The sequence below is a fragment of the Dipteris shenzhenensis genome, chromosome 28 (assembly GCF_047967505.1).
Source record: "Dipteris shenzhenensis isolate YYH24624 ecotype China chromosome 28, Dip_SZ_1.0, whole genome shotgun sequence".
NCBI lineage: Eukaryota > Viridiplantae > Streptophyta > Polypodiopsida > Gleicheniales > Dipteridaceae > Dipteris > Dipteris shenzhenensis.
Window position 1 is genome coordinate 25951119 of NC_141623.1, and position 27396 is coordinate 25978514.

Consider the following 27396-nt stretch of genomic DNA (forward strand, 5'->3'; position numbering starts at 1 on the left):
GCATAAGAGAGAATTCTCTTCTAGTCATGAATAAAAGCAGTAGAAATAGGACAGCCAGGAATTTTCCCCTCAAATGTGGTCATGACTGCTTCCCAGTGATCTGTAATCCAATGCCCATATGCATGAGACTTCATGTTTCCACACATAGCTGCTAGCATAATAGCCCATGGCTGTTTTTGCTGAAAGAAATCAGCAATCATAGTGCTCTTTCTTGCCAACATATGAAACTGAAGATTGAGAATATTCAGTCCGCCATGAGTCTTAGGAGAACAAACAGACTGCATGGGAAGTAGTCGCAAAGCCTTTTTGTGAGATTTGCTTTTCCAAAATATCTCCATAGCCTGGGACATATAGGAAGCCAAATGCTTAAAAGACCAGTGAAGAAGAGGCAAGTAAAATTGCACATATGCCATAATGATAGACTGGACTATCCGAAGTCGAACATGTAAAGGCCAAGTTGACTAGTGCCAGTATTCCAGCTTCTTGTTAATCTTTTGAAGCACCCATTTAAGCTGTTGTTGAGGGGTAATATTCCAGCCAATGGGATACCCTAAATGCCTCACAATGGTATGGGAAGAAATAATGTGGCCTGGCCAGAGAAGTGCATGCCAATCAGCTTCTTTCAATGCTAGAAGATTCGATTTCTGAAAGTTGATATGCAGTCCAGCAGCTATGCCAAAATCATTCAAAGTATGCATCAAATGAGAGAGGTCACTTTGAGAATTCCTAGGCATGAAATATGAATCATCAGCATATGCCTGCGCGCGCACACACACACACACACACACACACACACACAGACAGTCAGACGTGTTCAATTATCAGCTTTCATTTCAATTTACATAAAACTTTGGGGTGTGCTAGTTACCTTTAATGCCCCTACAAGAAACTTCTTTCTAGTGACGTAACATAGGTTTTATCTCATAAGATTTTTTTCCCTTTCTCATTAGATTACTGAAACCTACAGGAAGGCCTGTAGAGTAGAGACAAGGATGATACATTTGTAGTGCTGGAAATATTAAGCCAATGGTCAATGTAGGTTAGTAATAAGATTAGGGGTGCTTTAGTTAGTTGTTTGTAAGGGTCTTAACTCCAGTTACAATTAAACCCTACCCTTGTACTTCATTTCAGCCTCTCATTCTCAATATATCAGTTCACCGAGTTGTTTCTCCTCCATTGTCGAGCACCTCGCTTCCATTTCTTACAAATTGGTATCAGAGCAGGTTGCCTCTTGCTCCCTTCTGGCTCCCCTCACCAAGCACTTCTGTAGCAAACACCCTCAGTTTTGCCATGAGAAACCCGGATAAAGAACTCATTTTTCTTCAGTTTTCGCATGGGGAGAGTTCCTAGAGCCGCTCTACAACAGGCCATCGACCCTGATTCTGTGAAAAAAGCCTTCAGTTTGGCTGTTTTTGAGGTGGTTTTGATGCTGTGTACCTACCTCACAGCTCTTGGAGCTGTTTCCTGCAATCGCGATTTCTGTATGGCTCCATACAGCAGCTGTACGGACCTGTCCTGAGCTTGTGCCACTTGTTGCAATCATTTCTAGGCTGCTACAGTGCAAAAGTAAGTCAAAGTTTGCTCGTTTGTTTGTTTTTGGGATCAAGAAGAATTTGCTCTCAGTCCCCCTCTTTAGAAAAAGGGGGGATATTGTGTCATTTCTGAAGATGGTAAGAGCACGGGGTTCAAGAAAAAAAAATGAGGATGCCTTGGTAATGTCTGGTACCTTTTGTCGAGGACTGTTCAGCTTGATAGTTTTGAGAAGCAGTCACACAATGCATGTATTGCTACTACTTTTACCTCTGCCGTGCATTATACAGAGTTGTTTGCCAGGTTTGGGCATGTCAACTATGGCAAATTGAGGGTTGCATTCTCGGTAAAATGCATAAAGAATGGTGCTGTTTGGGCCACTAGAAATTGCAACTAATTCATAGTGATGTTATTGATGATTTTTCAAGGTTTGCTTTGGTGTTTCCACCCAAGAAAAAATGAAATGTTTTTATGGTCACTTTGGTTGAAAATCATTCAGGTTGCAAAGTGTAAAACCTATGTTCTGATAGAGGGTGGAATACATGTCAACTCAATTTGCAAAATTCTTGGCTGAGAAGGGCATCATGCATCAACATATGTGTGTTACACTCATGGCTGAAGTAAAAATCGATCACTCATGGAGATGGCCATATGCATGGTTAAAGCAAAGGGGCTGATACACAAATTTTGGATGGAAGAAATTGTGTGCGCCAAACACGTGCTGAACCGCTATCCCGACAAAGGCATTGAAGGTAGTTACACCTCATCAAGCTTGGTAGAAAACTGAAGGTAGATTATCTCACACTTTTGGTTGCTTAGCCTATGCACACCTCAAGAATTGATGGGAAAGCATGATGTTAAAGCTGTCAAACACATTTTTGTGGGCTATAGCAAAAAAACCAAGGGCTACCACCTCTACACTCTGGTCATAAAGCAGACTTTTGTCAATAGAGACACTATTTTTGCAGATAATTCATATCAGCACCTTGCTGAACTCAATAAACACAAAATTATGGCTCTTTTCACGTGTTTGAAGGCTGCTGCCCATAGCCATGCAAAAGCTGATACAACTAATTAAATCCAGATTTTTGCAGCAGGAACCTCCAGTTGTAGATGCCTCAAATCAGCCTATGGCTAATCCTGCTACACAGCAAGGTTGATGATGCTGTTGCATATGAAGGTTTAGAATACTCTGAACATGCAACCACACAAGAATCTACCATTTGAAACCCTTACCCTCTTTTCTTGAGCTCTCACACTCCTCTAAATCCATGTCCTAGAACCTTGCCAACTGACCTTACTTCTCATGTGATCACAGATCAAGGGTTGTGTTATAAGTGGTTCTCAAGATATGTGACTCTTATATCATGTGAAGTCCCCCAAGAGTTGTGTTATATAATGTTCTAAAAAATGACCAAAAAAATCAAGTCCCCCAAGCTCAGCCCAAGAAAAGCTCGCAAAAAAATGAAAAAGCTCGCAAAAAATAAACACCCCATAGGCTGTCGTTCATGTTTCCCAAGGGGGGTGATTTGCAATTGCATGCTTACAGTGACTCAGATTGGGCTGGTGATTGGTAGTTAGCTAGTGGGAATTGTTTCTTTTTGGGACATTCATGCATTTCATGGTTGACTAAGAAATTGCCAACAGTTGCTACTGCTTCTTGCGAAGATGAGTCTAGGTCAGCTTCCACAACAATTGAATATGTTTCCAATTCTCAATGATAGTTAGAGTGCTATCACCGTAGCATGGAATCCTGTGTTCATGCCCACACGCAACACAACGAAATTCCCTATCATTATGTTAAATTGCAGTTACATGCAGGGGAGATCAGCCAAATCTTTTGCCCGACACATCAAAATGTGGTCAATCTGTTTACCAAGGCACTAACTCAAGAAAAGTTTGAGGCTTCCTGCAAAGCTCTAAACTCGTTTTCATTTGGGGATTGACATTACACCTTGTACGTCAGGACATTGTCACTGTAGGGGGTGTTGGAAATATTAAGGCAATGGTAAGGCTAGGGGCATTGTTTCCCTCATTAAGGTTTTGTCTCCTTAACCACAATTAGTGGTTTGAGTTAATTCCTTGAGCTAGTTGTTTCTAAGGGTCTTGGGTTTTGGTAACTTCATTTCAGCCTCTCAGTTCAGCGAATTGTTTCTCCTCCATCTGTGTGCACCTTGCTTCCATTTCTCACATGTGGGACAACATTTGGAACTGATTTTGGTACCTTACTTCAACGACATTCTGTTAAGTGTATTGGTACATGAGTTGGCACATTTTATACTTGGTTTATTATATCAGCACAAATAATTTGGCTGTATATCTAAGTATTCTTTCTCACATCTGAAGTGTCTTTTGATAAATGCATGCACTCAGAGTCACATGTGATCTCCATTTCTATCAATTTCTGCTACATGGGAGTTGGGCAACTCTTTCTCTAACATAGTGTCAGAGAGCGGTTGCCAATTGATCCCGTGAGCCTAGAGAATTACAGGACCATTATGATTGGACATGTCATGTCCAAGATTTATGCGTCAGTGCTTGATTCCGAGGTCAGCCGATTTGTGGAGTGTCGAGGACTTAGAGCTGTAGGATACGCTAGGTTCCGGTGTGATCATGGAACCATGGATCAAATTCTCACGCTCAGATGTATCATTGAGGAGGCGAGGGTATGGACGCAGAGGGTTTACTGTTGCTTTGTGGATTTTTGCAATGCATTTGATACGGTTCCGAGAGCCCGCCTCATCCGCCGACGCCTACAAGATTTGGGTTATGACCAGGAGATCATTTGGGCTGTCATGGCACTTTACGAGAGAGTCTCAAGAAGAGTCTGGGCACGGTTTGGGTGGACAGACAAGATCATGAGCACTGTTGGGGTCAAACAAGGGTGTCCTCTATCACCTACCCTGTTTGGCCTCTACATAGACGAGCTCGAGACAATGATGCAAACACAGGGGAGGGATAGATGTTCTCTTGTTGGCATGCTGATTTGGATATTGCTATACGCAGATGACGTGGCTCTTTTGTTTTCCTTAGCAGAGGGGCTCCAGAGACACCTTGACGCACTACAGTATTTTTGTGAGTCTCATGATTTGAAGGTCAACTTGGGTAAAACCAAGGTGCGTTGGTGTGGATGCTCGTTTAGTAGCTCCACCCTCATAGCTCGTTTGTACCAGAATTTTCATAGTCTCATAGACCCATCGGTCTTCCAAAGACTTTCATAAACTTTCTTTCTTTCTTTCTTTCTTTCTAGGAGGTTTAAATAAAGCTATACAACAAAAACAACGGAGGGTAAGCTTGGCAAAGGTAAGCCCTACCAAAAGAAGGATGCCAAGGATTTAAAAGATAATGGGGACTCTTGTGAAGGGGAAAGCAATAAGAAGAAAAGACACACAGGGCTGACCAAGAAAAGGAGGACGACCGATCAAAGATAGATTGTGGCATGACACTTGTTAATATGGTAAAACATAAACTTTTCTTGGTGATGACTCCAAGTCTTTCCGAGATAGAGTTTGTAGACCCAAGGGTGACCATGTTCATGGTAGACACAAAGGAGTAATACATAGATCTAAACTTTATAAAAGAGGATGGTAGGTGTCGCACAAGTTTGGGACCTGAGGACATGTTTAGTACCATTGATAGAGACGAGGATGCTCATTCAAAGATGAAGCTCAAAGAGCTAGAGTTCACTACGGTAACATGCCTACAGAGTCATAGAGGGACAATGCAAATGAGGGTGGCTCAGGGGGATATTTGACTTGCTGCAACGTCAGACTGAGTTTCTAGGGCATGTTCTCTTGGTTTATTTTATTGGAGACTTCCATTGATTGCCTTGTGGTTGATGCTTGTACACGAGTTCTCTATTGGTCAGAGAATGGATGGTGAAAGCCATTCATAGTGTTGGGCAATTGCTCTTGACTTAGATAAATGCAAATCGCCCTATGTATAAAACAGTTAAAACAGTCTAAATCATGAATATGATTAACTTGTTAGACAAAACAAGGTCTAGAAGTTATGGGACCATATTCACACTTGTAGAACACGGGCCCTTTTCTCCCCAAGAAAATTACTTCATTAAGTATGAATGAAAACCGCGAGAGCAAGCTCAAATGCGGGAATACATCATGCTATGCATGAGGAAAAAACAGCTCAAAAGGAGTTAATAAAAAACCAAGGCGAAGGCTGAAAATCTAATAAAAAAGAACACGGGCCCTTTGCATTTGGGAGGCCAGAAAATGCACCAAGGAATCTATCAACATTCCCTACCTATAGAATTAAACAAAATTGATGCAAAAGCATGGATGTAAACTTTATCAAAAGCGACAAATCATAAACTGACTACACAATATTATAATCCATTAGAGAGGCCAAAAACTAAACTCTAATACAAAAAAATCCAATATTCTTTTCCAGGAATGAAGAAAGAGAGTCATACCAATCCATCGATTTGGCTGATAATGCCAGCATAATGCAATGCAAGACCAAGAGAACCAAGGGTTTCGGAAGCTCCATTTCTTCTTGCATCCTTCCTCTCAAAAGACTGCTGCCCTGCATGCATTCAAAGAAACATATGAATTTAAAAAAAACAGCAAGGTACATCTATGATTGTACTGTCATTTTGCAAGCAAACCTTTCACTCTAAAGGATGGAAACACGTCCTGCCGAGTGTGGAGAGGCTAAAAGGCAATGGAAGATGCTTTAAAAAATTTGCCCCCCTGCATCACATGGCAAGACAAATGCAGTCCAAGACTTCAAAAGGTGAAGGAATGCATTGTGGCATGCATGAACAGATTGGATGGCCAGAATGATGCACTTGATGCTGTGAAGGAGAAGAACGAGGCCCTGAAGAGGGTAGTGGAAGAGCAATCCCACACTATCAAAGTACTCGAGATTGATAGCAAGAAATCAAACAAGGCACTACACGCGGGGGGGGGCGGGGGTGCAGAGAATGAGATCCTCAAGAGATAAGAGGAACAAGTCTCTAGCCTCAAAGTTCTCAAGCTAGATGTTGGAGATCGATGCTCCACCCTATGACACCTTCCAATATATCTTAATTGCTCACCTGCATGGCCCGAGAGAAGAAATGAGCATGTCAGGATAGATGAAGGTCAAACACATCAGTATAAGTATATGTAGCCCTCTATCATCAGGATACGATGGGCTGCATGTTTAGGACAGCATGTGGCTGTCCAAGATCATCCCTATGTTGGAGATAAGTGCACACTAGGTGTACTATTTCCCTAGTCTACATTTGTCTAGTCTCAGTTTAGTCTTTGTGTCTTGAGTGTGTGCCATGTGGCACCTCTACAATTATCCCATAAGCACTCTTGCTTTATGTCTTGTACTTTGGCCCATATATTCATGGGTCACATCATTGCAATCTATCTAGCTTGTGTCTTGTCTACACTCATCTCAAGGTACTTCTTTGTCTTTCAATCTTGTTCTTATTTTACTTCTAGTTTTCTAGTTTCTAGCTCTTTCTTTTATATTCCTACATGGTATCAGAGCCATGTAGATCCCTCTTGTCTCCCCTCAGTCTGCTGTAGCCATAGCCGCACCTCTCCCAACTATCCTCTGCTTCTTACCCGATCTCGTGAGCTGAAGGAGCCGCCTCTTCTCAGATTTCTGCCCGGCTCAGCTGGTCGCCATCATCTCCGAAACGGGCTGCTCCTGTCTGCCCTGCCATTCTCTGCACCACCACATCAGGCCGCCTCTTTCTGCCCCACCATCTCTCTGCCAGATCTGCGCGCCATTTCTGCCAGCCGCTGCTGTTCTTGCTCAGTTCTGCCCGCCATTGCTGCGCTCACCTCTTTCAACAGGCCGCACCTCTCCAGCCCCTGTTCATGCTGAAGAGCTGCCCACGTCTTCCCTACGGCATTGCTTTGGAGCTCGCGCTGCCTGCACCTCCTGGACCGCGCCCCTTTCTGTGCCTCTGCCTCTACCTGGGATTTATTGCGCATCATCTAGAGGCAGCTGCAGATCGACTTTCCTCCTGTTAACGAGCTATTTGCTGCATTCAGTTCTGCTCTCACTTCCTCTTTAAGAGTCTACAAGGTACTGTGCATTGTCTCTTTCAGTTTGCTGAGCAGTCTTTTTTGTTATCCTCATATCTGCAAATTGCTGGTTCCTCATGCTTCGATGGGCTGTCATATGCTATGGCCTTGACAAGTGGTGAGAGAGCCGGCTTCTTGGATCTCTTCTTTCATTCATTTCTGCAATCTTGTAAGGGAATAGACACTGCCCTTGCATCTTAGCAAGAGGCAAGACCTTCCCACATGGCCTCTTCTACTCATTCTCTCATGTCTATCGACAAATTCAATGGGTCCAACTTTCATACTTGGCAAATCAAAATCAAGTGCCATCTTATGAAAGAAGGTCTTTGGGACGTTGTTCACCGTGCTGCTCCCAAAGATTCCGACATTGAGCAAGTTGTCACTTATGTTCCCACTGCCAAGAACGACAAAGCCTATGCTATCATCTTGCTCGGTCTTGGAGATGATTACATTCATCACATCTCCGACATACAGTCTGCTTCTCAAGCATGGATCACTTTGGATACCCTTTTTGGACCCCGATCTAAAAACTCTAAGATTGCACTTATGATCTCATTCTTTGATCTACATATGCAGGAGGGAGCTACTATAGCCTCTCATGTCAATTATCTTCGCAGTCTTATGGTTCAGCTTGCATCAGTGAAGTCCCCCATCTCCGAAGATATTGCTATCGCTGTGCTTCTCAAAAGCTTACCTGACACCTATGCTACTCTTGTCACTACCTTCAAGTATCACAATAATCCTTCTCTTGACGGTATCATCAATGCTCTCCAAGAAGAAGAAAGAACTCAACAACGAAAGGTAACTGACACTGCATTTTTAGCAAAGAAAGGAAGTTCTAAGGTAAGAAAGCCTTACACCCATTGTGGCAAAACTAATCATATGGAGAAGGACTGTTTCAAGGCTCATCCATGCACCATTTGTGGCCGTGATAATCACCGGGAGAAGGACTGCTACTCCAAACCCTCTACATCAGCCCCTGCATCTACCTCAGCCCATGTTGCTGCAACATCTCCATCAGCAGATCTTGCTGTTCCTTCCTCATATGATGAGAAGTGGGCTTTCTGATTACTTCATATTTCTTGTCTACCACTTTGACCACCGATGATGTAGGTCAAGGGGTTCTAGTGTCTTACTCATTCTGCTTTTGGACCTGAGGAGGGAATGTCTCTCAGTCCATCTGTTTGACTACAGTCAGTCTTCTCTCTATCTAGTCTTGTCTGTCTGTCTATTTTTCTATCAATCTGACTGTATTTTGTTTTAGATCCATCTTGTCCCTACCCTTGTGGACCCATATGAGGATATCACTTGAGGAGGGGTGTCTCAGGATCTTTGTCTGTCATGTCTTTTGTCTTGTCTCTCAATCTATCGGTCTTTATGTCTGTCTTCTAGTCTTGTCTTTCTGTCTTCCTCCTGGTGTCCACTTAGGGTGTTGGAGATAAGTGCACACTAGGTGTACTATTTCCCTAGTCTACATTTGTCTAGTCTCAGTTTAGTCTTTGTGTCTTGAGTGTGTGCCATGTGGCACCTCTACAATTATCCCATAAGCACTCTTGCTCTATGTCTTGTACTTTGGCCCATATATTCATGGGTTACATCATTGCAATCTATCTAGCTTGTGTCTTGTCTACACTCATCTCAAGGTACTTCTTTGTCTTTCAATCTTGTTCTTATTTTACTTCTAGTTTTCTAGTTTCTAGCTCTTTCTTTTATATTCCTACACCCTATGCATTCAAAAGGATGCAAAGGTGGCACTCAGCCACCTAGGGTGAGGCATAGACTATAGTTACGAGGGAACGGCATTGTATGTGACAACAAAAGTCCCATCATGATAATAATATTTATTGACTCATGCTTCTCACTGTGGAGAAAACATCAGTAACTCCAAGGCATGATCGTTTCTTCGTCTTTTCAAATTCAATGCCTTTCTGCTTTAGAGATATCATGTCTAGCTGTTCTGTTGTAATTACACCTCTTCTTTTTTTTAAAAGGATTTTTATTGGCATCAAATGTGCATTTCCCAGATGTCTTTTTTCTTTCCTTTGTCCTTATGATGGGTAACAAATGCATGATCGGCGTAATAGAAGTAGTCTTGGTTGCATGGCTTTGCTCCTCCTGTAACAGCAAAGTCACCAGCTAGTCAAAAGTGTAGTGGTGGGGATTGCTCATCGCAACCAACACTCTTTTCTGTGGAGCATCACGATGCGATACCTTATTATGCACGTGAAGATGCAGGTGGTAATGCTCCTGTGAACGAGGATGAGGTTTATTGGGATGCCCAGCCAACACTTTATACTATTTCCATGCATGCCCTGATGGGTGCCAAAAGTGTTGATACTATCACATTAACAGGGATGATTAATGGCAGGATTGTGCATGTTTTGGTGGACAACGGTAGCACCCACAGTTTTGTTAACTACAAGACCTTACAGAGGGTGGGACTGATTGCTACTGAAATAGACCATGGGCTGAGAGTAGAAGTGGCCAATGGACAGCATATGATCAATAGATCTTGTTGCCAAGATGCAAGGATTAAGTTCTCTGATGACTATACATTTGCAGGTGATCTCTTGGCACTTGACATGGGCCTAATAGATGTTGTCCTGGGCTGGGATTGGTTGCAATCACTGGGCAAAATCAGCATGGATTTCAATGCCTTAACACTTAGTTTTGTCCACAGGTATGGATCAGTTACATTGCATGGTATTGCAGCTCCTAAATTGCAGGTCATTTCAGCAAGGCAGTTGGCCAGAGAGCTCAAGAGGGGTAGCGCCATATATGCATTAAATGTGTCGGTAACTAAAGAGGGTGGCACTCCCCGTGTTGATGATTGTGATATGTAGAGATTGCTCTCAAAGTTTGTAGATGTGTTTGCTGATTTGCCATCACAGTTGCCTCCGAGAAGAGATGTAGATCATGCCATAGTCTTGGAACCTGGCAGTAAGCCAATCAATAAGGCCCCATACCAACTCTCTAAGGTAGAACGGGAGGAAGTGAGGGGCTTACTTCAAAAGAGCTTCATCACTCATAGCACTTCTCCTTTTGCATCCCCTGTGCTCCTGGTGAAAAAGAAGGATGGTTCTTACCGTATGTGCATTGACTACAGAGACTTGAATAAGGTCACCATCAAAAACAGGTTTCCAATCCCTAAGATAGGTGATCTGTTGGATGAACTCAAGGGTGCTCAGTTTTTCACTAAGATTGATTTGAGGTCTAGCTATCATCAGATTAGAATAAAAGTTGGGATGAGCACAAGACAACCTTTCGCACAGAGAGGGGACTGTATGAGTTCAAGGTGATGCCTTTTGGATTGACCAATGCACCAGCTACCTTCCAGGCACTCATGAACAAGATTTTGCAGCCTCTCCTTTTCAAATATGTGCTGGTATTTTTTAATGACATCCTCATTTACAGCAAGGATAAGCAAGAACACATCAAACATGTCAAGGAAGTGCTGGAAATTATGAGGTTGCATCAGGCTTACGCTAAAGCTAGCAAATGCACTTTTATGGCACAAGAGGTTGAGTATCTTGGTCACATTGTGAGCAAGGATGGCATTCGAGTGGATCTTGCAAAGGTGAAATGCATTGAGGATTGGCCGCAGCCACACAACCCTACTCAGTTGAGGGGATTTCTAGGTCTTGCTTCCTTCTACAGGCGCTTTATTCGCAAGTTTGCCAAGAGGGCAGCCCCTTTGACAGACCTTTTGAAGAAGGATGCTTTTATGTGGTCTACAGATGCACAACGCAGCTTTGAAAACCTGAAATTTTCCCTCACTCATGCTCCTCTGTTGGTATGCCCTGATTTTTCATGTACTTTCATTGTGGAGGCAGATGCCAGTGGCAAAGGATTAGGGGCTGTGCTAAGATAGGAACACGGGGTAATTGCTTTTGAAAGCAGGAAATTGGATGCCAAGGAACTAGATTATCATGTGTATGGTCAGGAAATGTTGGCTGTTCTCCATGCTTTCGAAAAATGGCAGAGTAGCAAAATCAAGGTTAGGACACTCAGGTATTTCCTTAAACAGCCCAACTTATCAATGAAGCAGAAGAGGTGGCTGGATAAGGTTCGGTCTTACGATTTCGACATCGAGTACAGGAAAGGGAACATGGTTGCAGATGCCTTATCCCGTATGTGGGCTTGCAGTTTGTCTGCCATTTCTACCATCTACCAAGAGTGGATTCATGGTATTCAGGAAGAATACATGCAGGATTCTAAGGCAGCTTCCATATTTGTGGAGTTACAGAGGCCATCGAGCCAGGGGCATGCTGAATTTAAGCTGCATAACGGGCTGTTGTGGTGCAAGGACAGAATTTATTTGGTACCAGATTCAAAATACCAACTGCTGGTCTTACAGGAAATGCACTCATCTCCTATGGCAGGACATGCGGGTATTACTAAGACATATGAAAACGTCAAACAGAGCTTTATTTGGGATGGTTTGTGGCGGGATGTAGTTAAATTTGTCAGTGAATGTTTGCCCTGCCAGCAAAATAAAGTGGACAGCCGGTTACCCATGGGTCTCTTGCAGCCATTACCTATCCAGAAGGCAAATGAACTCACATTGGTATGGATTTCATCACAGGGTTGCCTTCCACAGAGTGGGGATGGGATAGCATTTTTGTGGTGGTTGACAGAATGACAAAGCAGGCCCATTTCATGCCTACTAAGACCCATTATTCAGCATCACAGGTTGCTTGGCAGTTCATCGAGCATGTTTTTAAGCATCATGGTTTCCCTTGGGAGATTGTCAGCGATAGAGATGCAAAATTTATGGGTCACTTTTGGCAGGAATTATTTACAGCAGTGGGTACTTCTCTTACATCTAGCACTGCTTACCACCCTGAGACGGATGGACAGTTAGAAAGGGTGAACAAATGGCTGGAGGAGTTTTTGAGACATTTCTGTCATGACACACATAAGTCTTGGGATAAGTGGTTGGCACTTGCTGAATTTTGTTACAATAGTACCAAGCACATCTCTATTGGCATGAGCCCGTTCGAGGCTATGTATGGATGCACAGTGGGTATGCCATCTTTAGTTGCAGACATGGCTGTGAAAAATCAGCAAGCAAGAAATGACTTGGAGAGTATGGATGCCCTTCTGCAATTGGCTAAAAAGAATATGCAAGATGCCCAAGCCAAGCAGAAGAAGTATGCGGATGAACGCAGGAGGTATCTGTCTTTTGAAGGAGGGGATTATGTGCACTTACGCCTCCATAAGAACCGTTATGCCTCGCTGAAGGGTAATACCAACATGAAGCTTGCTCACAGGTATTACGGTCCCTACAGGATCATCCGCAAAGTTGGCGAGGTGGGGTATGAGTTGGAGCTACCCAGGACCTCCAAGATTCATAATGTTTTCCATGTGTCCTTGCTGAAGCCACATGTCGGACAGCATGTCCAAGTCCTTCCTGAGCTACCACCTATGGATGAAGAGGGCCACATACTCTATGTTCTGGAGCGCATCATGGGTTTCAAGGATCACGTACTCCGAAACAAAGTCTACACCGAGTATCTTATCAAGTGGCAGGGACTCCCTGAGGATGAGAACTCATGGCAGCCAGAGAGCATTGTCCACGACAACCCCTATCTCCTACCAGGCTGATTATTATTTGCTGTTTGCTGCACCTATTTAACAGCCCGCATATGAATTTTTGAGGGCAAAATTCTACAGGAAGGGGGGATGGCTGTAATGAAGGGGAAAAAGAGGCCAAGTTAGAGGCCCTTTAGGTGGAAAATGTGGAGGTACTATAAAAGTCTCCATCCACCCCCTACTATGTACTTTTTGAGGTGACATCTAATCCTATCTACTCTCCCTTCCTCCTTCCTGCCTATGCTCACTCAATCTCTCTCTCTCTCTCTTTACTGAGCACTTTGCGGAATCACTGGTTGACAAGTGAAAAGAGGGTAAAGCTGGAACATTACCAAGACAACATAAATCCCACATGTTGGTCTACATACATGTCCATAGAGACTCATGCTCAGTCTTATATTAGCACACCTATCCCCCTTCTATATCGCAGAAACATCGCCAGGTTTTGTACCAGATCTCATACATTTGCCATTGAGCAGGGAGCTTGGATACACCAACCCAGACATGCTAGAGTCTGTACCCTTTGTGACATGCAGACAGTTGAGACGGAGGCACATGTGGCTCTACAGTGCCCCCGATATGCACATATCAGGGAGGACTACCAGCAGATACTGGGGGACTTTGCTCAGTTGACATCAGTTCTCTTCACTGCCTCTCCGGCAGCATTGGGATCTTTTGTCACTCGTCTTTTTACCTGTCGTCAGGAACTCGTAGATTCCTGACCCCTCTCCTTGAGGAGACTCTTTTTACATTGTATCGAGACGGGTCCCATGGGTCATTTTTTGGCCCCCCGAGGATGCTAATAAATTCTACTTCTACTTCTACTTCTCTCTCTCTCTCTCTCTTCCCTACTCCCTCTCATTCTATCCCCCTCTTCCTACCACATTCTCTCTCTCCTACCCTTCTCCTCCCTTCTTCCCCCATCTCTCTCCCCTTCTGCTAGTCTATCCCCCTTTCTCTAAATTTGCCCCTACCCTCTTTTCTACAAAGTGGGGGCTGGAATTCATGGGGCCTCTACCACACTCCTGCCATGGCAAGTATTATTATTAGCAGATGGGCTAAACATAAAGCAATGGTTGACTGCCGTGCCAAAAAGGTGGCCAATTTCTTCGTGGAAACATATGTTTGCGGTTTGGATGCAATAGACCATTGCCTGCTTTCAGGGGGAGATGTTACATACTTTTTCGTACAAGGTTTTGGTAAGCATAGGCTTTTGTCAACCTATTATCCTCAATGTAATGGTTTAATAGAAAAGACCAATGGGATGCTGTGCAATATCATTGCTAAGTTAAGAGAGGAAAGGGTGAATGAGAAAATTTCTTGCCTACAGCTTTGTGGTGCATCATATTACAGGTTTCACCACATCCCATGTAGTATATGGGACAGAACAATCTTACCGAGCTGGAACTACCTTCCTTGAGGCTGGCTGTGGAGCATGACTCATATATAGCAAAAGTATATCAGCAGCGAGGTGGTTTATTTTAGAAAGGCTAGATGAACAAAGGTAGGAAGCCTTGGTTTCCAATGGAACGCAGCAAAAAATCAAAGCCACAATAGATTATATAGTTCTTGCAGAATTATGAAGAACGTGACTTGGTCCTGAAATATGACGGCTGGCTTGATCATCGGCTGGACAAGAAGTCTTTAGTGAGGTGGAAAGGACCGTATGTGATCTTGAAGGACTTTACAAATGGGACATATGTGTTCAAGGAACTTAATGGAAGAATAATTCGACAAAGAGTGAATAATTCCGCCTTAAGAACTTCAAGGCGAGACGTGACATGTAGAGCCAGTTGGATGGAGGTATGGATAGCTCCTGTGATGAAATATGTCACAAACTTTCCTATTCTACTACTGCATATCACGGGAGTAGCACCATGAGTATCCTCCTAGCCAATTCCTGTTAGAGCGTGAGAGCTGACAGAGAGATCGAATTCAGCCAAATCCTACGTGAAGGTACATTCTCCTTCTCTCACTAACTCCAACAAGCCCCATCTCCCTAGATGGATCTAGATGCCACATGTCATCATCATAGGGCCTTCCTAATGCATCTTTTCACCCCTCTCTTGGGATACTTTAATTTCCTTTGCCCCTAGGCACATTTCTTGCATTAGGCCCTTAGCCTTAGATCCACCTAGTCTGGTGCTATCAGCCCTCACCTATGACCTTGACATTAATTCCCTCCCGATCATTTAAATGAAGCGCAAACAGATATATTACAAACATAGATTCTTTAAGGGAAATGTCAACTGATTCTTCCGAGGTCATGCTACCTCGGCTAGAGCGTAACATTCCTTCCCTCTTCAGACATCAGCGTCCTCGATGATAAAGTCTGGGAACACTCTCCACAACTGGTATACAGATTCCCAGGTAGCTTCTGATAGAGGCTGACCATGCCATGCAACCAACACCATGGGTATCTTCTGATTTCGTATTTGCATTGTTCCTCGGTCCAGGATTCATGTTGGTTTGCACCTTGCATTATCATTTATCTCCTGAAACAAAACCACACCTTCGATTAGTGAGTCACCAGTATGCAAAAACTTCTTTAAACGAGAAACATGAAACACTGGGTGCACCTTACACCCCTGTGGCAATTCTAATTTATAGGCTACCTTGCCTATTCTCTTTAGAATTAACCACGGCCCACAGTATCAAGGTGATAACTTAGCACACTCTCCTAAAGTAAACGACTTCGAGTACGAAGGAACTCTGAGAAAAACTTTTTCTCCTTCCTTAAATTCTCTTATAGATCGGTTTTCATTCGCATACACCTTGGCTCTATCCATAGCCTGGCAGATATTAGCTCTCGCAAGTGCTAGCATCTCCCGCATCTGAACCACAAAGTTCGCGGCACTAGGCACTTTCTGAGGTATTCCAACTATAGTTGGATTCGCTAGTCTATAACCATAGTTCAGCTCAAACGGACTGAACCCTGTAGAGAAATGTTTTCTATCATTGTAGGCAAACTCTAACAATGGCAACCACTTGTCCCATGTATGTTGCCTCAATGACACATATGCCCTCAGCATATCCTCTAAAGTCTGGTTGACTCTCTCCGTCTGACCATTCGTTTCAGGATGATCCCTACTACTCATTCCCAACTCAGTCCTTAGTGTCTCAAATACCGCTGTCCAAAAATGACCGGTAAATCTGACATCTCTGTCTAACACTATGGATCTAGGCAATCCATGTAGATGAAATATATGTCTAATAAACAAATCCGCCACTTGCGGGGCACTAATAGACTCTCTAGTCGGAATGAAGTGAGCCATCTTGGTTAGACGATCAACCACCACAAGGATAGAATCATATCCACCTTGTGTCGTAGGCAGCCCTACAATAAAGTCCATGGAAATGCTCTCCCACTTACTTAGTGGTATCTCCAAGGGGTGTAAAAGTCCGGGTGGCTTCACCCGCTCGGCCTTACTTACCTGACACGAAAAACACCGTGTTACATATTCATGAATATGCTTTTTCATTTTTGGCCAAAAGAAATCTCGCTTCATGAGATCATATGTCTTCTCGACTCCTGGATGTCCCGCACATGGGTTATCATGGCACTATCGAATGACTCTCTGCCTGAGATCATTCTCACTAGGTACTACAACCTTGCCATTGCTTTTCAGCATACCATCCCTTATGGTATATCTTGCATAAGTTTGGCCTATTCTGGATGCCAGGTCATCCTTTTCTTTCCCGGGTCTAAACACATGAGCTTTAGGCCATAAGCTTTGGACAAACTCGTCCACCTTTTGAGTTTCTCTAATCTCGGTCATTAGAGCACTCTCTAAAATCGTAAAACTCATATTGTGCATAATGTGAGACAATGCATCAGCAACCTTATTATCCTTCCCTCTTCGGTACTGAATCGTCAAATTAAACTCCTGCATGAGCTCTGCCCACCTAGCTTGGCGGCCCCTCAAGTCAGGCTATTTACAAAAATGTTTCAAAGTATCATGATCCACATCCACATAAAACTCTGAACCATACAAATAATGCCTCCATGTTTTGAAAGCATGGATAACAACATATAACTCTAATTCACGAGTTGGCCAATTCCTTTGAGAGGGAGAAAGCTTCTTGCTTTCAAAGGCTACTGGCCTTCCCTCTTGAAGGAGAACTGCTCCTACCGCAATGCCACTTGCATCGGTTTCCAGGAACAACGGTTTCTGGGGATCAACTATTTTTAACACCGGTCCTGTGACCACATCTTGTTTTATGGTGTTAAAACTTTCTTGTTGATTCTGTCCCCACATAAAAGGGACTTTATCTGAGGTCAGATCAGTCAATGGCGATACTATTTCGGAATATCCTTTGATATGCCTTCTATAAAATTGGACAAATCCCAAAAATGATCGCAACGCGGTCAGACTCTGAGGGATTGGCCAAGTTAGCATCGCAGCCACTTTCTTCGGATCCATTTCTACCCCCTCTGGAGTAATTATGAATCCTAAATATTCAAGCCTAACCATACATAGTATAGTTTTCTTTTTATTTACATAAAGACTAGCTTTCCTCAAAGTACTGAACACTATTCTTAAGTGTTCACGATGCTCAGTAATGCTTTTACTGAACACTAGAATATCGTCAATAAAATATACTACAAACTTTCCGATATACGGACGTAGTAAATCGTTCATAGCATGACGAATGTAGCTGGAGCATTGGTAAGTCCAAAGGGCATTACCAAAAACTCATAATGTCCAAACCTGCTTCTAAAAGTGGTTTTATGCACATCCTCAGCCCTAATACGGATCTGATGGTAGCCACATTTAAGATCTATCTTACTAAAAATTACGGCCTCATGTAATGCATCTAGCAAATCATCGATCCGAGCCATCGGATACCTGTGCTTAATAGTGATATTATTCAATGCTCTGTAATCTATACAGAGGCGAAAAGTATCATCTTTCTTCTTCTTTAATATCACTGGCAAAGCAAAAGGTGAGAAACTTGGTTGAATCTACCCCAACTTGAGGTATTCTTCCAGTTGTCTTCGCACCTCCTCTTCTTCGGTAAAAATCAATCTATAGGGAGGTCTATTTATAGGTTCTGCCCCCGGGATTAGTTCAATCTTATGCTGAACATTCCGCTTTGGAGGTAACCCATAAGGTAACTCATCCCTAAAACATTCAAAGAACTCCTCTGCTATTAGATTAGCCAGCTTGGCCATCTCACCACTTTGCGCAACATCAGTACTAGCCGAAGAATTATCAACCGGCTCTACCGATGCTGTACAAAGGAATAAAAACTCTTCTTGAGCTTTTCGGATTTCCATCACGGAAACCAATGGTTCCTGAGGTACATCTTTTTCACCTCGTAAGACATAAAGCACATCATTCATCTTGAATTGATATACGTGCTTTTTCCAATCAATGGCTGGATTCTTCCTAGAATGCCACGCCATACCCAGGGCTATATCTGCATGAGCAAGCTTAGTCATTTCAAAATCAAGCTTCTCAGCATAGTCCTAAATACGAAGCTCCAACTGGGTAACCCTTTGGTCCCATACTTCCATCTGCCATCCTGACTGTATACGCATAGTCAGATGGATTAGTCTTTAACTTCAGCCTCTTCACGAGCTTGGAGTTAATCACATTGTGCGTTGACGCCGAGTCAAACAACACAATGACATCATGATTGGCCACTTGCCCTTTCATCTTAATTAACTCCGTATCATTAAAGGCTGTATACCCCATTGCTGCGGGCTTAGATAGGATGTTATCAGGTGTACTCGTTACTAGCTTAGCAACAGACACACATAACAAACAAGGTACTGACCTCTGAGAAGATCCCGCTAGCTGAATGAGCATTTGTTCCACTCTGGGACTTTCCTCCATCTCCACGTCGCATTTTGAGACTACGATCTCAGCCAATGTCACAAACTTTCCTATTCTACTACTGCATATCACGAGAGTAGCACCACGAGTATCCTCCCAGCTAATTCTACTTTGTGATAGGAAAGTTTGTGATACCAAATGTCACAAACTTTCCTATTCTACTACTGCATATCACGGGAGTAGCACCACGAGTATCCTCCCAGCCAATTCCTGTTAGAGCGTGAGAGCTGACAGAGAGATCGAATTCAGCCAAATCCTACGTGAAGGTACATTCTCCTTCTCTCACTAACTCCAACAAGCCCCATCTCCCTAGATGGATCTAGATGCCACATGTCATCATCATAGGGCCTTCCTAATGCATCTTTTCACCCCTCTCTTGGGATACTTTAATTTCCTTTGCCCCTAGGCACATTTCTTGCATTAGGCCCTTAGCCTTAGATCCACCTAGTCTGGTGCTATCAGCCCTCACCTAGGACCTTGACATTAATTCCCTCCCGATCATTTACATGAAGCGCAAACAGATATATTACAAACATAGATCCTTTAAGGGAAATGTCGACTGATTCTTCCGAGGTCATGCTACCTCGGCTAGAGCGTAACAAAATATGTAACAAATTTAGCTTGTAATGTTCTCATACGTGGCAACCAGGGGGGAATATGCAAAAGGGTGTTCTAGTGTAGAAAGTTGTAACCTCTCTTTGTTATGGAGTCCAGAGGAAGACTGGAACTCGTGCTTCAGAATGTGATCAAGATCCTAAAATTCAGACATGTTTGGGAGGAGTTGTGTAATTAAATGTGTGTTAGGTGGTCATATTCTCATAGGATGTAGAGTGGTTAGGAGGTTAGAAAGCTAAGTTGTAATGAAAATAAGGGGAAAAAAAGAAGGATCTAGTGGATAAGGTGAAGGGAAGAGTATCCTTGAGGGAGGGAAAAAGATGTCACAAAAAGGAGGATGATCAAGGGAAAGGGGGAGGTTTACTGAAAGACGGAAGTGTCTTGGAATAGGAAAGGAAGATGATGTGCAAATCTCATAACCCTTTGCCTGTTTTTCAATGTTCTGTAGACACAATTCTCAGTGGAAAAAAATCCTTTGACAGCAGCTCTGCAAAGTGTTGTTCAACACTTTCCTGCATTGATACCTGTGCCAAAGAATCTGTGCCTTGCCTTGTAGTGGGCCAACTATGTTGTTATGACAGTCCTGCCTGATGTAGTATTTGCCTTTGGCCCCTACTCAGGAGCAAGAAGGATGATACAATCTAATTTTACTCAAACTACTTGACATCACCTATTTCTGGAATTTGAGAGGTTTCTCCTTTGAAAGAAGTACCTGCCTATTCAAATGTGCCCAGAGCAAATAGGAGTAGTTTCTCATAGAGGACTAGTACAACCTGCTCTCTACTGTATAAAAGCCCTGCGCTTCAGCATTCAGCTTAGTTCCCCTAAGTACAACACTACAAGATGGACTATTCACATTGATTTCAAAGACAACATCATACAAAAATTAAAAACTTAAGAGAAATACATCTATCAGGACTTCAAGCAAAAAAATTGACAACTGTGCAAGAAAACAATGCTCTTTAATGCAATGGTTATTAGAAAGACTTTCATTAGATGGATTATTGAGGCTATATAAAATATGAGTTGTTAAAGAAGGTAGAAGGGGATCCAAATGCTGAATCCAATATCCAACTAGGCTGGCCTGTTACTATCAGCATTTTAGTGTGACTCCTCTCAATGAAATGTACTTTGTCATCGTGTTTACATAGGAATGACTAAACAAGCTAATTGAGAAGCAATCCATCAGATATTTTAAGACATCAGTCCAACGGAGTCATTGCAGTAGATTACCATTAAGACAATAGCCTTCAGAACAAAGGGGCATTTGACAATACCTGCATCCCCAAAAGCGTTTTGCAACTCTTGATGCAGAAAGTACACAATATCTACAAGTTTCTCCATAACCTGAACAAAATCATCATTGCTAACTCAGACAAAAACTGAAAGTAAAATGGCAACATCTGCAAGTTTTGAGAGCCAACTTTGTTTGAAATACTTCGCTTGATTTTCCAAGGGTAAAGTTACAGCACATGAATGGATATGAAAGTGTACAATTCTTTTGGTTTTCATTATTGAATACCTAAGCACCATTATTATAAAATGAAGACTGGTCAGCATTGGCTTTGGATTTTTGCTTTAAAGAGAATTACAATAGTATTAGGCTATGATTTTTAAAGGAAATACCTCTTCCAATGTCTTTGACCAAAGTGATTTTTTCTTCAGGTTTTTCACATTTTTTCGTTGACTTTTCAGTTCACTTCGTAATATTGCAAGACTATCTCCTACAAACCCAAGCAAAGTCAATACCACAATATAGATCCAAAACCCTCCACAACATTTTGATTATATGAAGGACTGCAGATTTAGACCATACAAATTACAATTTTAACTCTAGATGGAAAGGCACATAAGAAAGCAAATCACCAAGAGAATTGGGAAACCATCGAAATCTGCCTACCACAAGCAGGTACAATATAATTGCTCAGCTACAACTACTTACTTTTATATACCTTAATAAGAGTACATATCTAGATGACTCCAGGAACATGCCCAAACGCATCCTCTAAAAATACAACACAGTGTGCAGTTTCAATCTCATGATAGTCACTCATGAGCTTGAAAACCATAAACTCCATCACGCATAGCTACTATGACATCCCCACTGACGTCATCAGCGCCCAACAGTGGGTGTAGACCATAGTATAAACATATGCTCTCACACATATAAATCACACACCCACACATACTTGAGCATCCATTTATACGAAGGTCTTCATACCGAGTTTCTGTCGGCACTCCGGAGGTGAAGGGCAGACTCAGCTGTGACAAAGGCTAGCACTAAATTTGCTCCAAATACTCCTCCTGGATACCATGAATCCAATCTTATAGATAGTAGAGACTGAATAGCATTGATGTGACCAAAGTTTAGATAGAGCATCGGCTACCACATTCTCTCTCTCTCTTTTATATGCAGTATCAAAGTTCTTACCCTTGCACAAACTCCAACCATCTCCTTTGCCTAGGGGTGAGGGTGCTATGAGATAAAATATACCTCTATGATCTATGGTCTGTCCTTACCTTAAAATGGCTACCATACAAGTAGTGATGCCATTTCTTGACAGCATGTATGATAGCAAGCATTTTCTTATCATGGGTGGGAAAGATAAAATCTTTATTCCTCGTTTTCCTGCTCTCATAAACAATGACTCGGGGGCCTTGTTTGAGGACAGCTCCTGTGCCTCTTCTACTTGCATCTGCCTCAATCAGAAATGGTCTTGAAAAATCTGGACATGCCAAGATTGGGGCTGTCATGGGGGCTTGCTTGAGGTCATTGAAGGCTGATTGAGCAGAAGGATCCCATAGAAAAGCTCCTTTCTTGAGCAAATCAGTAAGTGCAGCTGCTCTTTTGGCATAATGCTTGATGAATCTTCTGTAGAATGATGTCAAGCCAAGGAAACTTCTTAACTGAGTGACTGTAGAAGGGATTGGCCACTGTTTAATTAGTTGTACCTTGGAAGAGTCCACTGAAATACCTTCAAGAGTGATGATGTGGCCTAGGTGCTCCACGTTTTGCACCATAAAAGAACTCCTTGAGGGCTTAGCATAACCTCCAATACTTTGGCAACATGCTGCAGATGCTCCTCTTTACTCCTGTTGTATGTGAGGATGTCAGACCCTAATGGATGTAAAGCTTTGGATGACCCAAGGCCCTCTATAGATCAAGCAACCATAGGAAGAGTTTTGCCTTTTCCGGATAGGGAGTTATAGGGCATGACTAGGCTTGGTCTCCTTAGTTTTCTTACAAATCTTGAGGCTCTCAAGAACATTATTGCCATTGAAGTATTGGGTGTCTATGGAGAGGCAAGATGCTCCTCACAACGTCGGAGACATTGTTAGACTTATTTAGTGTTTGTGCTCGAATTGTTTACTGCTACCCATATTTCAAAGACCTTTCTTAGCATAGAAAGATTTATTCTCTCGACGTCTTAGGATCTTCAAGATGAAGGCAATAAACTCAAACATCACTATGGATAAGAATGGAGTGATTTCCCCTACCAATTCTTTAGGCTCTCTTGTCTTTGCACAAATAAGAGCGCTTTTATTCCTCAACTTAGCATATTAATTTCTTTTTTTTTCTCCAAAAGGGCTATAATAAACGAAGTAGCAACAAATCTCCAACTCTTTCCTATGCTATAGTCATTATATCTTTAGAATTTCAGCTTAGGGTATTCTTAGGATCCTTGAATGTAGAATTAAAATCCAACTTGGTAAGCTTCAAAGCCCATTCTCTTTTTATCTTTTGAAGTTGGTACTATTTTTGGTTGTCATTTGGTCTTGGGTAGTGTTTTTCTTTGATATGTCTCCCTTCCCAAACATCTTTCTACCTTTTGTTTGTATTGTTGTTTCTTTTGTTTGTCTTGGTCTGTCTTTTGTTTCCTTGTTTGGCATTGGTGTTTTTTGTTTTGAGGGGGTGAATTGGATATATTCTACTGTTATGAAGGTGCATTGCCCTATCAGCTAGATGGCTTGGATGCTCGTTTGGGCAAGACTAAAATGAAATTATTTAGTCTTCACAAGCAGTTGTAGCTTGAATGAAGAGAATATGGACTACTTTTTTATCCTGGCATGTCTCCATTTAAGGCTTTGTATGGATGTCAGATTCAACTACCTTCTACAATTAGAGATTAAATCCCTCTTTATCAGCATGCGCAGGATAAAGTGGACAGAATGCAGGCCATCCTACAGCTAGCCAAAGATACTCTTCTTAAGACACAATCTAGAATCAAGGAATATGCTTATAAGAAAAGAAGGAATGTTGAATTTCAGAAGGGAGAAAGAAAGAAAGAAGGAAAGAAAGAAAGTTTATTAAAGTCTTCTGAAGACCGATGGGTCTATGAGACTGTGAAAATCCTGATACAACAAGTTGTGGTAGTGGAGCTACTAAACGAGCGTCCATACCAATGCAAAATGCAAAAATGCAGAATGGCAGTACTGAGTCCTAAGTACAACATAGTCATGTCGATGGTCGACTATATATCAGTCTCAGCATCGTCATCAATATCATCATCATCATCGGCAGCAGCAAGATATCACGATGGATGAGGCAGTGGAGGCATGAAGTCGGCAATAGAGTGCTGTCGGCCACTCAGAGGTGCGGTCCTGGCACGTCTCCTGGTCGTAGCTCTACGTCTGACCAGGGCTACTGTGACCCCCATCGGTCGGGCTCCGACTCTAAAGAAGGAGGGAATGTCCCCAAGTGTGATCTGTGTGTCGACCCTCTGTCTGAGTTGTCGGGTCACAGGCTCCTTGGTCACGGTCATGTCGAGGCCTCGTCTCGTGGGGGTCCATGTGATCTAGCTGAAAGCTGAAAGAACTCCGTGATAGAGATCTGAGAGGGATCACTCGAGAAGGAAGTCTGCTCCTGTCTCCGTGCTCGAAGTATCCTCTCACGGTGTCTAAGTGCCTCATGAATGAAACCTGCCAAACACCGCTGGTCGGGGTAGGAGAGAAAACAGGCCAAAATCCCATACTATCCCTAAAGAGGCAGTGGAAACGCCCTCAGATCTCATAGTACACAGGATACCTGAAGATGAATGCTTCTCTGTCTCAACCTCCTGCATGTCACACAGTGTGCATATGCGCCTCTCCATGGGTAGTCGCTCTGCTTTGCCGCTCTCGATGCGAAGTCTTTGTGAAGAGACCCGGAACTCTGCCCAAGAGAGATCCTCAGCGAGTGGGGTAGGTGAATCTGCGTGTATCCTGGTCGGTCAATGAAACCCTCCCCTGTGATATGTAAGAAGTGATCTTTGTAGAAGCTAAGCTTCACTGGGAGTTCACTCGGTCCTAACCAGGTCCGAAATGTGTGTAGCTGTAGCAAATGCTCACGGATAACCTGGTTGACCTCATGTGATAAGAGGGGAGAAAACGGAGCATCCATGATGTACTGGAAGGGAGGTAGTCTATCCATGTGGAGCCCTAATCGCTCAAACCATCTCTCTGTACATGCATACCAGCACCTCTCGTCTCCTCCTACTGCAAGTGCCATAGAAGAGAATAGAGCTATCCATGGTAGCCTGCTACGCCCCGAGGTATAGTCCCCATATTCCCTAACTAGGTACAGAGATGTGATGACCTGAAATGCAACATCTAGTTGTAAAGGAGGTGACCCAAACTCAGCCTGAATGATCTGGTGAGGAACGGATGGCTTACTTACCACGAATCATCCGTGACAACATGAGAACTTGTAGCCGCTTCACACGGGCCCACCCTGTATCCGACAAGTCTGGCCCCCAACAAGGGCTGCCGTACTTCCCCGTTGGGCAAGCCAAGGAGTCAAAAAGCAACCCCTTGGTGCGTGGATCTTGAAAGTGCAAGCGGAAGCACTGCCTCTCTAGTCTGGCCAATGAAGCATACCCTCTACTCAAGCGTGCCTGCATCGCAGGTCTCATAGTGAAGCTAGGTCCATAGAAGATAATCCCAAGATAAGTGTATGATAAAACTATCTCAACAGATGACCCCGCAAATGTGAACTGCTCCTGATGCATGATGGCTCGAGATGTATTGACCTTGGTTTTACCCAAGTTGACCTTCAAATCATGAGACTCACAAAAGGATTGTAGTGTGTCTAGGTGTCTCTGAAGCCCCTCTGCTGAGGAAGACAAGAGAGCCACGTCATCTGCATAGAGCACAATTTGGATCAGCTTGCCCGCAAGAGAGCAACCTACACCCCCATGTGTCTGCATCACTGTCTCAAGCTCGTTAATGTAGAGGCCAAATAAGGTAGGCGACAAAGGACACCCTTGTTTGACCCCGATGGTGCTCATGATCTCATCTATCCACCCGGATCCTGCTCGAACTCTGCTAAAAACTCTCGTAAAGTGCCATGACAGCCCAAATGATCTCCTGGTCATAGCCCAAGTCCTGTAGGCGCCGTATGAGGTGGGCTCTCAGAACCGTGTCAAATAACTTGCGGAAATCCACAAAGCAACAATAAACCCTCTGCTTCCTTGACCTCACCTCCTCGATGATACATCTGAGCGTGAGGATGTGGTCCATGGTTCCATGATCACGCCAGAATGCGGCCTGTCCTGCTGGTCTAAGTCCTCGACACTCTGCAAGTCTGCTAACCTCGGAGTAAAGTACTGATGCATAAATCTTGGACATGACATGTCAAATTGTAATGGTCCTGTAGTTCTCCGGGCTCATGGGATCCCCTGCCTTGTGGATGGGTGAGATAGTGTTAATGGTCCAAGTGTGTGAAAATGCTTTATCAAAAAGCTTTGCTAAGATCGGGGCTAGGAGATTAATCCCATATGCAATGAACTCAGTGCATAGCCCCTCATGATCCTTCGCTCAGCCATTATGAAGTTTCATTACGGCATCCTTTACCCCTTCTCTAGTGAAGAGGGTGCAGGATGTGGGACGAGGCACGTGTGAGAGGTTAGGGACTGGTTGATTTGGAATGTCATAAAGTGTGCATGCATATCTGAGTGTCAGTGAGTGGCGGAGGGGACCGTCCTTCTAGAAATCTCTGCCAGGAGTCCTTAGAGTTGTTACTAAACAAAATGTTCAATAGCTCCTCCTCGTTCCAACGAACGAAGTCTAGTTTCATCCTCCGTACCAGTCTACGGTATTCACGTAGCGTATCTGGTGCGCTCGAAAGACTGTTTTTGGTTTCGAATCTGAGTTGATGGCGTAAAGCCTTACACTCATCATTGTATCAACTATTACAGGGTACGGTTCCAAGGGGTGGTGGGCGGGTGGAGCGGGTGGTGTGGGAGAAAGCGTGAATGGCAGCCTCGTGTAGTGAGCGGGTGACAAGGGAAGCACGATCCTCTAAAAGGGATATGAAGTCAATATAAGCGAGAAGTATGTACAGACGGCCAGAGTAAGAAGGTGAGTGATCCCGATCAAAGCGTATATTGTGGTAGGTGGAGTAAGCACTAAGTGGGGTGGAAGGTGCTGTGCGAAGGGAGGTGGAGATGCTAAAGAAAAGGTATGTATGATCAGCCCCTGGAGGGAGAGGTGGTACAGTGAAGTCAGTAATGCGAGATGTGAAGACAGGGGATCCCATGATGTAATAATCAACACTGGAGTCCTCCCCATGTGGAAAGCAGGTGAAATCACCTGAAGTGGGCCATTTGTCAAGACCATTATAGATAATGAGATCATGTATCCTGCTGAGGTCTAATAGGACCTACCCATAAGACGAGAATGGACCTCGCTTGTCAGCCGAAACCCGTAGCATACCTGCCTCCTCAAGGTCAATATCTGGCAGTAGAGTGGAATCATCCCTGAAGTCAAGAAGTGGTACTTGATGG

The 27396-nt window shown here is 43.3% G+C and overlaps 1 protein-coding gene across 1 annotated transcript in view; it reads right to left on the reverse strand.

Annotated features, from left to right (window-relative positions):
- The window catches only part of LOC147883381 (protein PSK SIMULATOR 1-like), a 132110-nt gene that overhangs the window by 7810 nt on the left and 96904 nt on the right, over positions 1–27396 (reverse strand). The window contains exons 6-8 of the mRNA XM_087399613.1: positions 21260–21357; positions 20911–20980; positions 5963–6075 (exon numbers count right to left, since the gene is read on the reverse strand). Of these exons, the coding sequence (XP_087255739.1) occupies positions 5963–6075; positions 20911–20980; positions 21260–21357 (281 nt within the window). The remainder of the gene's footprint in view (positions 1–5962; positions 6076–20910; positions 20981–21259; positions 21358–27396) is intronic.